The sequence below is a fragment of the Prenolepis imparis genome, unplaced genomic scaffold, assembly GCF_030444845.1.
Source record: "Prenolepis imparis isolate NDT839.2.m4 unplaced genomic scaffold, iyPreImpa1.0 SCAF_11, whole genome shotgun sequence".
Taxonomy (NCBI): Eukaryota; Metazoa; Arthropoda; class Insecta; order Hymenoptera; family Formicidae; genus Prenolepis; species Prenolepis imparis.
The window spans coordinates 7186242-7198842 of record NW_028141169.1 but is presented as its reverse complement, the minus strand read 5'-3'; the positions used below and the strand labels follow the sequence as shown (position 1 = coordinate 7198842).

General features: G+C 32.2%; 2 protein-coding genes across 6 annotated transcripts in view; both read right to left on the bottom strand.

Moving 5' to 3' along the window:
- The window catches only part of LOC145943153 (uncharacterized), a 231148-nt gene that overhangs the window by 176766 nt on the left and 41781 nt on the right, over positions 1-12601 (bottom strand). For all 5 annotated transcript variants that reach the window (XM_083050610.1, XM_083050611.1, XM_083050608.1 and 2 more), the window contains exon 9: positions 844-889. In XM_083050610.1, coding sequence (XP_082906736.1) covers positions 844-889 — 46 coding nt within the window. The remainder of the gene's footprint in view (positions 1-843; positions 890-12601) is intronic.
- Positions 4651-12216, bottom strand: LOC145942902 (uncharacterized). The gene is given in 7 exon segments (XM_083050073.1): positions 4651-4770; positions 4847-4989; positions 5063-5262; positions 5475-5668; positions 5839-6068; positions 6148-6424; positions 12181-12216. Coding segments are annotated over 7 exon segments (1200 nt in total).

Here is a 12601-nt window from a genome sequence, read left to right as displayed (position 1 = left end):
TGTGTGCGTTATATTTGTAGCATTGAGAGGCTGTCATCGCGAGGGTTAGCAGTTTTGCAGTTCGTTCAAAATAAAATTAAATAAAATAATAATATTAGTTTTAAATAATATGTTATAATACTTTAATTTGATTAATATTTTTCACAGTTATCAGCTGATTTCTGTCAAAAAATATTAATCGTGGATAAAATATTGTAACATATTATTTACAACATATTACTATTTTAATATTTTTAACATTATTATTTTTAAATTTAATTAGCAAATTAACGCTTTATTAATATTTTTTTACAGAAATCAGCTGATTAAAGCGTTAATTTGCCAATTAAATTTTAAAATAATAATACATTGTAAATAATATGTTATAATATACCTTATCCGCGATTAATATTTTTTGACAGAAATCAGCTGATAACTGTGAAAAATATTAATCAAACTAAAGTATTATAACATATTATTTAAAACATTGTTTTATTTTATTTTATTTTGAACAAACTGTTAAATCACTAACCCTCGTGATGACTGCCTCTCGATGCTACGAACGTAACGCACAATGCGAAACGAAACAGTCAATTAGCATCGCGGAAAAGATGCAACAATACTTGCGAGAATCGACTTACAATTAACATGCCTTTTTTAGAAAGGGATGTTATAATATTTTAAATTCGATTAATATTTTTGACAATTATCAGCTGATTTTTGTCAAAAAATATTAATCGCGGATAAGATATTATAACATATTATTCAAAATATATTATTATTTTAATATTTTCAACATATTATATACACCCCTCATTCATTATCGCTATAAAAATATTATAAAATAAACAATTTCTCACTCACCGATACGTGCAATAGCGAAGTTGTAGTACACAGCACACATATTGATCTGAAAACAAAATATTCAAATTATGTATAATACATATGTGTGTCGAATATCTCATAAACATACACAATATAAATATAAATATGTAAGCTAGAATATTTAATTAGCAAATTTTCGCTTTATTAATATTTTTTGACAGAAATCAGCTGATTAAAGAGTTAATTTGCTAATTAATTTTTAAAATAATAATATGTTTTAAATAATATGTTGTAATACTTTAAACCGGATTAATATTTTTGACAGTTATCAGATGATTTCTGTCAAAAAATATTAATCGAAAATAAAGTATTACATATTATTTACAACATATTACTATTTTAATTTCTATAACATATTTTTATTTTAAAATTTAATTAGTAAATTAACGCTTTAATCAACTGATTTCTGTAAAAAAAATATTAATCGAGTTTAAATAAACTTTATATTATTTTTTTTTAAATATCATTTTTTTTAGTACAAAACCGAAGAATGGCGCGCACTTGGGTTATTCTAGTAATGTAAATAATAATTAAAAACGCGACGCGCCAATCGAATAGTTTAACTATAATAGCCGAGATAGACATGTAATAGGTATAAAATGATGAATTGATAGTAGACAGCTTTCATAAATCCGCAATCTTATCTTAAATCGCGTCGTTAATCGTCTTGAATCGACAAATACAGACGCAACATTCCATTCCATGTATGTATTTTAAGCGATAAATTGATCGACCTAAACAACTCGTCAAAATGCTGACGCATGACCTGCCCGACATGACAGGCGTCATGGACCTCGCGTGTCCCGCTCAGCCGGTTTAATACTATTCGGGTACATGTATTATTCAATCAGCCAATAAGAAGGAAGACACGCGATTTATGCATTCTACACGGGTGAAAGCTGAGGGACCTCAGCGTGGGTGGACACATCGCGCGTGAATCATCGTTCTTAAATTATGAGTAAAGATGTTTGAATAAAAAAGAAATGATGAAATTAATTTATCCAAAAAAATTAAGTAAACTAAATGAAATACATATTTAAAGATTAATTAAAATAAATAAAAATTTATTGAAATAAAATTTAACTAAAGTTAATTAAAAATACTTGGAAGATGGAAAATTTACACTTAGAAAATGATAAGTCATATTTTTTTTCAGAAATTGACTTAATTATGTTAAATTATTGTGTGCCTTTTAACTAATTTTTTAAAATCATATTGTTATAAAGTGTGTGTGTTTCTTTTCTATAATCACCACATTCTCGGTAATCAATAAACCTTTCTGCAAAGTAGCGTTAAGCTATTTATAACAATGATGTAAAATCACGAATCATGCTTTCTTGGGAAGATTGAATTAAGATTTTTTTATCGCGCAATTATAAGCGATGATTCACAAAGCCTACAGAAAATATCACGATCAAATCTGACTATTAGCGTATAGTTTCATTCATTGCCAGTTGGATATCTTTAATTGTTAATAACACCGTATAATAACGAGCTCTTTACATCCAGATTATAGATGCGGCCGGCTTACAAGCGCTATAAAGCAATAAAAGTCGATTCATCTTCTGTATATACGTAATGATACATTGCTATTTAGCGCCATATAGACTACAAAGAGCATACCCACACACACACATACACACACAACCCAAGTTTTATTTATTTATTTCGCCACCAAATAATTAATCATCAAATAGCATAATTATTTTGATAAAATTAACAAACTATTTTACAAATTTATATATATTTTTAACTCTTGTCTCTATCGATTTATATATATTATAATCGAGACAAGATTTAAATGGTGGAATATTTTGAACATTATTTGCTAATATTTGAAGTTTCTGATAAATAAATTTGAAAAACAACACAGATTCCAATCAAACGATGAGTGTATAATAATATGTATATAGATTATGACAACTTTAAAATTCTCGAGCCTTTTCACTTGTACTAGATATTGTTGAAATGTCGCTAGGAGTAGTGCTAGGATTGGTCATTTTTGGATTGTATGAATGACTTGACTCACCGAAAAGCATATTCTTTTTTATACAAGTTCTTGTACTGCATTCCATTAAAGTACTATCGCATTTTTTTAAGTCGCATTTGAATCCTAACACTCGTCTCGTCTTGAGACCTTTGTACAAAGACTTTAGCTTTGTCAAAGTATGTTTCGTCGACTTCCTAAGAAGCGGTAAGACATTCTGTCGAAAGATACTTTTATTGAGATTCTTCAGTTCGCGCAAAAATATCCGGCAACGAAGAAGAGTAGAAAAGAACCTGCAATTTTTCTGACGTTTCTTTCATTTTTGTTCTTAATTGGTCGGATTGTTCTTTCGCGGACTTTGTATCGGATTTTTTTTGACGAGACGATGATTCACGTAATATTGGCGGTTCGCCATCCGATGTTTGAGCTCTATAGATATAAAATGCAAGATAGACATTCGTGCGGTCAGAACTGCCCTCGAATTGATTATAATAAAGATAATTTCTATATCCGTATATACACGCGCATATATATTCTCCTATATTCATAATCATTTTATGATTTTTTATGATCATTAAAATAATGGTTTTATTGTACTATATATAATTAATTAATTACATTATTAATTATTTAAGAAATGTCGATTTATTTGAATCTTAGTTTCATTGATTATTTGTGCTATTAAGTATAAAATTTCAAAAAGAGACGACAATGTCAATTAAACAAAGATTGAAGTTTTATTATATTGACAAAATGTATATACCTATCTTTATTCTCTCTATAATGCGTGCATGATTTCGAGCATCCGCTTCTAGAAGAGAATGATTTAATTCTCCCTCCAGGCTTGCATGACTCTGAACATTTCTCGTTTTCAGTTATCGATGCATTTTTCTTTTTCTTTAAAAACATTTCGGACGATTCAAAATTCAAGATGTAAACAGATTCATCGAAAGTTGTCGATTTTTCCCCTTTCTTGTCCATTCTAAACTTTAAGATATTTCTATAAATTATTTTTATTATTCCGGCTTATTTCAAAATTTTGTCTTTGATCGCTTCAATGTCTTGCTTTGTCGGTTTAATATCGTCTTTTTGAAACTTTCATTCCGATCTGTCCTTGTCAATCTGTTTTATAATGTTGTCTTCGTTGTCTTTTATAATTAAGAAATTGCTTGCAAAGTTTAATTTTATGTTTAACTCGTACTTTCATACGAGGTACTCGGACTCGAAAGCGGAGCTCTCAGTATTGCATGTTCACGAAGAATCACAATAGTTTTCGAGCCCATTTTTAATTCATCGGTAATAGGAGGAGCCGGACACCTCGCTATTATAAGGGTTTTCTGCATTTCACGTGTCTAAATTTAAGACGAAAAATTTGTCTTGTTGCATTTATGCACATAAGTTTACAAGATATATAATGATTAATAACGGATAAAAAGATAAAGGATGATAACCTAATGATCATCTAATTATTCACCTTGTTATCATTATTCGAAGAACGTGTGCATACATTCCAAATCTTTTTTTTGAAATTTCTGCAGAACTTAACAATATTATGATACGCGGTCGAAATTATGAAATATTTTACTTATGATAAAGTCGCTTTGTAAACACGGATATGAAATCAATAAGCTGAATTTGAAAGTTGAACATTGCGAATCTCGATAAGTACAATCGATACATCTATAATGTCCGATAACATCAAGCAGTTGCATAAATCAGAAATATAATCATAGTTTATTTAAAAATCTTTCTACAATATGAGTGATATTTATTTATATCTTTGAATGCAATGCTAAACATTAATCCCTGCTTTTAGCCTTTGAAATTTTTGTTGAAAATTTTTGAATGCGGTTAACACCTTTTTCAATTATCGTTTTCGTTCTCGGTTTATGATTTGTCACATTTCTGGACGGATGCTCCTGAAAGGAGCGACGAAATAATAATTTACAGATATCAGAAAATAAGATGTACAAGTGAATCATAAGTACTATTTACCGTCTTTAAATTTACATTCGATTCAAAATCAGCAGTGCCAGCAAGCTTCTTGCTGCCGATATTTTCGCTGCTAAAAGTTTCTCGGGGCTTTAATTTGTCTTCGAACATTGTTTGTGTGCTCTGACCTTCTTTCGGTGGTACAACTGAAAAATTAATATTAATAGTAATTTTCAATTTTAATTCTATTCTTTCTCTTTCTCAATATCCGCGTTTTACGATTTGATCTGTCCTCTCTTTTTTTATCTTGAAATTGTATTTTGTCACGTGTTTCTTTGGATCTAGGTGATCTGTCTGGTGTCTTTTCTTCGTCGCTTCTATCTTCCTGCGCTTCCATCCAACATTCAGAAGCAACAATACTCTGTTTACTTGTAACAGCTCTTTTGGCGTATCGTTGAGTCGATTCATGTCCATCAATACTAAAAAAATTATCCTTCCCAAAATATCTTCTCTAGAGTATTTTATATATATTAAAATTTAATAGATTCTATCTTCTCGTATCGATATGATTTTCAAACATTATTTAAAATATGATAAGAAAAATTAATGGCTATTGGCTATACAATGTACATTAATTTAATATAATCAAGCTATTCGAAAAAATAATAATCTTAAAGGAATAAAATGTAACCTTGCAACTTTAATCGTTGATTTTACATCGAGATTATAATGTGGAACTGTGTAAGTATCAGAGTATTCTTCCGTATGTCCTTTCCAAGGATTTGTATTCTGTTCGTTTTTTAATTCTCTCGAAGAAGTTCTGAAGTTAGAACTAGCGACATTTTTTTTTTTTTGCGATTTCGCTATCACAAAATGACGCGGAAACTGCCGAAAATTATAAATGTAATAAATACATATCTTCCATACTTTACCTTCCATTAAATTTCATTGTAAAATTATTCATTAAATACGGCAGTTTAGAAATTGTTCATTTTACGTGATTTTTAAGTGAAACTTTCGGCGAGAGTCAAAAACTAAAAGAGAAATTTGTATACTTGATCGGACTCTTCTTCGAGTAACATTAACGTAACCGATGATCCTTTAAATATCCCGTGGAGATGTGGCAATTTTTGTTCACAACAATCAATCGAACGTGCCTTCAAAAGTTTCCACCAAGAATTTTCATTTTCCAAAAATGTCTTTATCTTTCCCATTTCGTATAAACAGTTCTCCGCTGCATCGTGAACATTTTTTAGATCATTTATCCTGGCACTCGACAACATATCTTCCTGTCGAATCTTTCTCTAAATTTTATTGTGTGTCGTGTTACGAATTATCTATTATTTTTCATATTTGTTCAAAACGTTCGCGTTATTAATAAATTACCACCTTATCGCGCTGTGAGCCATCGAGATCCTGAGCGTTTCTCCTCAATTCCTGAATTTTGTGTACGACACGATCGACATTATAGAAACGTGAATCAAGTTCAGATCTCAAATCCGTACCGACTTTCGCGTTACATTTCCTTGGCTCGCAGTACTCCCTTCGTCTCGTGACAGGCGATTTATAACGGTTTCCCAGAGTGCGTGGATTGAAAGCCGCCGGTGAAGTAAGACGAGTACAAATCTTGCACGGAGGTTCCTTCGAAAAAATGTTGCATTCGACGGGATATACATTGTCAGAGATATATTTGTAATATTAACCACATATTTCTGCAGCAATTAAAAATTTGTATTTATAGATCTAATGTCTAAGAAGAATTAACAGTTGTGTGTGCATCATATTATATGATTAATATATACATTAAATTATCTAAATATGTGGAATAGATTACGTACCATTCAGGTTAGAAATTTTTTATAATTTCTCTATATTTCTTCCAATTTTAATAATGCGTTTCAGCCATCTTATATTCAGACATATTCTTAAGTTTTAGAATCTAAGCTTGTTCGTTTTATCATAATAAATTTATTAATGTTACATTATTTTTAAATTTAAAGTATGTATGTTAAAAAAATTTAGACGTGAGATGGCGTAACATTGTTTTTGTAAGAGAGTGAAACTTCAAGCAGTTATTATAAAATAATGAATAATAAATTACTTATTAATATAAAATTCAGAATAAATGTTATTTTGTTATAATAAGTATTATATATTAAACACATAATCTCTGCAGAATTTTAAAAGTTTTTTGCATTTATACACATACATATATATACACACATGTTACGAAATACAAATTTAATTTTAGAATGCCGTGCAATAATTAATTATAGATCTATCGATTAAATTCACTTTTCATAAAAGATAATATTGTCTTCTGTCTTATGTGGAAATGTATGATTCTTAAAGAGTGCTTTCCAATTAGTGACACAAATTGACACAAGTCGACACAAGCGTCATTCTGTCTTTTTTCAATATTCAGGAATAATAAATGATAGAATGATATTTGTGTCAGCTTGTGTCAACTTGTGTCACTAATTGGAAAGCACCCAATGTCATATGATCACTCTAATGCGGATAATCTTTTACCTTTAAAAAATTATCCAGCTGATTCATACTGATAAATGAATTAGCATTGTATTACTAACGACACAATATTTGTCTTGAAAATGGACTTTCGTATCCATGTCAATGTCAAGTTTAAGAATTTCTTTTCGCAACACAATGTAGACGCCTACCGCGCCTAATAATAGCTTCTACGCCTACTTATTCGTTTTTTACAAACAACATAATAATGTTATACCACATTCAAATTTACAGTATGATGCTAACAGAATTATCAGACTTTTCAAAATTCTCTAGTTCTTCTACAATATATAAATCTACAGGATATGGTACATCTCTAAATACATTTCACGTACAAGAGATTACATTAAATATTTGTAAAGGTAACATTACGAAAAATTGAAGCGTTATAATGCAACAATCTATCTTTACGGGGGATATATCGCAATGTTCTGCGATGTGAAAAAAACCGGATTTAAATCGTAGGTCGAAAAGTCGGGCACATTGAAGAGGCGATCTTGTAAACGCTTCGTTTACGCGACAGCCCGAAAAATCGGGCGTGTTCTCTCTTAGAATCTTACGCGACCGAACAACCCGCATAATTGCATTGTGACGAGAGCTGCAAATCGGTCGGATTCACGGTTGGATGAAATGTGAAAATAAAAAAGTCAACGAGAGATCGTCGCCGGGATAAAATCAGGGCTCTCGAGAAAGTGTCGCCTTTCCATTCATTTGCAAAGGAGCGTGGCATTATGGAGAATCGTAAATAGGATCGCTTTTCCTACAAACGCAGGTAAGATCGCAGCTCGCAATAGCGCCGAAATTGGATCATTCAGGTGCAAAGTAGGGTAAACCCACAATTCTTTTCTAATCTTAATATTCCAGTCGATTTTTCATCTATCCCGATGCCGGCTTTCCTTAAGAACGGATTTCGGATTGCATCGCCGTGAAATTCATTTCATGGTCTCGTTTCTCTTCCGCCGTTGCCCTGACATAAGCTCGACCATCCGTGTAATTGAGTGATAAAAGAAAATTGTTCATGTATGCACACACATCCCGTATCTCTCTGTATACTGTTAATTTAAAAATCGCGCGTGTTATCTTACGTTATTACTTTTACGAAATTGAATTAATCTACATGTGAAAAGTTCACATCTGTTCGCGACATTCATAAGACATTAATAACATCGATTTGTATTATAATTGAATTGCATATCCATGACAAATTGCCACATCTTTCAAGAACTTATACATCCCCTCGCATTTTTGAACCCACTTTCATCCACGATTTTCTTTCTTTTAAGAATCTTCGGAGCAAAATAAAAGAAAGTATGACCGCGTTAAGGAAGTTTCACGGCAGGCACGTATGTAACGGACGAAGAATGTGAGGCGCGCGCGATAAAATTCAGCTCGTAAATCTTCGTCGAGTGGATTGTTTGCGGACGTAGCTGGTGGATGCCCCGAAGAGGTTGTTCCATCCCGAAATTGGGTTATTCAAGTGCAAAGCAGAGCGTCGATGGCGGACGAGAGCGATCCTTCAACGTCCCCTTCCACCCCAGAAGCCTCGGAATATTTTTTTCTTTTTTTATAAAAAAATACGGATTTTTCGTTCATGGCAACCGTGAAAATCGGAGAGTTAGGCGAGTTTATAAATTTCCATATGAAACAACTTTCTCTTCAGAGTTAGTATATTTTACGTTAATATCGTATTGTACTGTGTAAAAATGACGTGACCATCGCATATCTTTCAATTTTCCATGAACATATTTCGAATATCAAATGTACTCTTTGCGATGCCGCTCAGACAATTTTAAAAAATTTTCGAATATAACACTCTGTACGAATCGATCCAAAATTATAAAGAGAGAGCCACTTGTATAATTCTGTATACACGAAATTATTATAAACGAAAGAAAATCTATAAATGACTTTTCTTAATTAAATATAGTTCTTATCTATGATGAGTAAAATATATAGTCTATCGTGCTATATCGTATTACGTTCTATCAAAAATAACAGGATTATCACGTGAATCCGTTTGGTTTTGTCATCTCGTCCTTTTTCGTAGAATAAAAAAAAAACTGGCTTTCCATCGTAAATTTTAATCTAATTGGATGTGTCGGCAATCGCGGTTCACATACTTGCGGGGAAAACTAACTATACTAACCGAAACTCAAAAGGAAGACCCCCTCCTATACTATAGAAGAGGAAGACCCATTACTATATACTATAGAATGCGGTGGTCGCAAAGAGCCAAGAGTTTCTATAACCATTTATCGTAATATAGAAGATTTTTTTGATTTCTTTTAACCGAGTAACCAGGTAGGAGAATTCAGATAATGCGCTGCGGGATTTTTTTATATTTTAGTTTTTCTACTCTATTGAATATGTAACAAAGCAAAATGAATCATTTCTCATATTAAAATGTGAAAAGTCGGTCAAAAAGTTAAAGTATAGGTAGCTTAATCGTTGCCTTTGTAGTTTTTACGCCTGCTTTTTTCCCTAGAAAAAAAGAATTTTTTCCTCATATTTTCTTTGCTGGATAGTTTCTCGATGTAAAAACTTCATATATATCATTTGAAAATATTTTACAACGTTCGGCAAAATTAATTCAAGCAACGCAAGATATTTCCTTTAGCTAAAAAGAGAATTTATTGGTCATAATTTTCTATATACTTTAAGGTAACGTGTGATGAAATATTTTTAAAACGTTTTCATAATAGACACGAATATTGTATACAAATATTATATATGATATCTCAATACATAATCTGATCACACAAAATAGCTGGGGCTGTAAACTTTAATGCTCTGAAAGAAGACAAATTTTTTCCAGTGGCAATAAAAATATCTGTATCTATGACAGATTCTTCTCCTTTGATACGAAATAAAACGAATTTACGAGATGACTTCTTTCCGTATATGTGAATTTGAATAGAGACGACGCCGCGGATTTCTAAATTACCTTTTAAGTGCATTTATATCCGCTTTTACAATGCCGCGAATTTTCTTTTTCATTTTTACGCAAGAATTATGTGCCACGGTCGTTCGAATACGTGCGGCTTGAAACTCTTTTACGGCTTTTCCAAGAGATCCTCTCGCACATCGAAATGGACCTCCTACAAATTCTATCGAGACAAAATCCGTATATCGATTGCAGGCGATTACCAACATCTCTTCGCGAGAGACACGTGAAAAGTGAAAAACTTACGACGGCACGAACATCGCCGTTTCTCGCAAAGGCTAGCACACGACTTGGGTGGTCGCGCGAAATATGTCGCCGCTAGTGAAACATGATTTTAGCATGAATGGATAAAAGCGCCGCATTATTCGTATCATTTGTATTCGCACGTTCGTTTTACGAGCGCACACGTAGAGAACATACGTAGGCTCCCGTAAGAAAGGTTTACGTACGCGAGAGCGTGGGAAATGTCTGTCTAGAACAGATTTCCTCGCTGCTGTCTAACTATCTGTATCTTTCTGATAAACTAGAGCTTTATATAAATCCTGTTTCTAAATTTGCAACTACACATTTTTTCTAACAATTAAGTTTCTTGTATACGAGACATTATATAATCTTTAATATTAATTAAAGAATTATTTAATAATCAACAACTATCATTTATTATTTTTTCTAATAATTAATTTTTTATACGAGACGTTATATAATCTATTTTTAATATTAATTAAAAAAATCATTTAATAATCAATATATAATCTTCAATATTAATTTAAAAAATTAGTTTTTGAATAATAATTATCTGCAGATATAAATTTCAGGAAAAAGCATGTGTTCTTTTATATATAGAACCGTCAAAAGTATCGTATCATCTTTAAAGAAAATTGCTTTGTATCGTGTAAAATCTGATCGTAGACCACGACGCGAATAATTTTGCGATATTATACGGAATCGTCGAATGTCATCCCGCTATATGAAATCGTCCAAGCATTAAGATCGCTCGAAATCAATCAGGTCGCACCCGGTAGACAGGAAAGCTTGTAAAGCGCGCGTTCTGGGTGGCCGTGCCGCTTTGCCCCGCGCGCGTTACATTTCTTAATATTATGCGGACCACGCAGCTGTACGAGCTGTTGTTCCCCAATTGGGCTAGCACGAAAAAAACGTCGGCGAGAAAAATCGTCGCGTCGGCCGAAAAAAAAGGCGAACGAAACGCACCATAAATGTCTTCCACAAAACTCAAGCTGTAACCGTATTGGGTGAAAATCTCGTAAAAAGATGAGTTTATTTTTAATCAGAGCTATAGCAGTATCAAGAGGCAATTAATTTTACGAACTCGAAGCAGCTTTATTACAGTCGTTATGTGTAATCAGCGCAATCGATAATATTACACGTAGAATAACACAATTTTATTTATACAAAGAAAAAATGCAATATGTTGGAATCTTGACAATTATAATTCTATTAACTCCGGACTTTTGTTTAGATCAGTGTATTAAGTAAACAGAGAATTGTACGGTTCTTTAAATAAAATAATGATCTGACTGAGATTACGAGATTGCTAAATATATAGAATAATCTAGGATAAATTAAAAAATTTAAAATTTTTATTTAAATTTTAAATGTGAATCGAAGAAAACGCGACAAATTTGTCTTTTATCCAAGAGACCTGAGTTTCTTCGCCTTTTCTTCGGCATACCCTACATTTAAATGACAGGATATCGCTAGATCAGGGCCACCCTGAACACCAAAAAGTCTTTGACTTCTGCGGTCCGTTTCATCCCAACGACGAATGCATAGATCATCGGGTGTCGCTCTGTTTAACCACAAACGTCCAAATAACGTCGCTGACTATTCGGGATCTATTAAGTGCCGGTTCTTCTCAAAAGATCTATACGAATGGAAAGGAAAAAAGGGCGCGAGCCGAATATACCTGGGCCGATCCACCGCGTTCTAAACCTTCGGCCATTGATGTCACCGCTCTATATAGACGGTGTCTCGTCTCTTGTTGTCTAAATATTTGAGCCATTTACAATTTCGTGGATCACGGTCTCGTATAAGATCTGTTACGGACCGAGGTGCGATATAACACGCACTTTTATTGTCAGCTTCCGCAAGTACATGTCAAACTTGGAAACGTTAAATATTTATGACTAATGTATTATGAGAGTCTTGTTTATCATAACTCATTACAAGAGATGTACACACATATTTTTACTGTTATATTTTAAGATTATATGCGGTGCGTTTAGAAGATATACAAAAGTATATGAGAAAACAGACATGCCTTTATATTTATTCTTTGCATTAACATTAGCTTTATTAAGGTTTCTTTATTATATATAATTAACTGA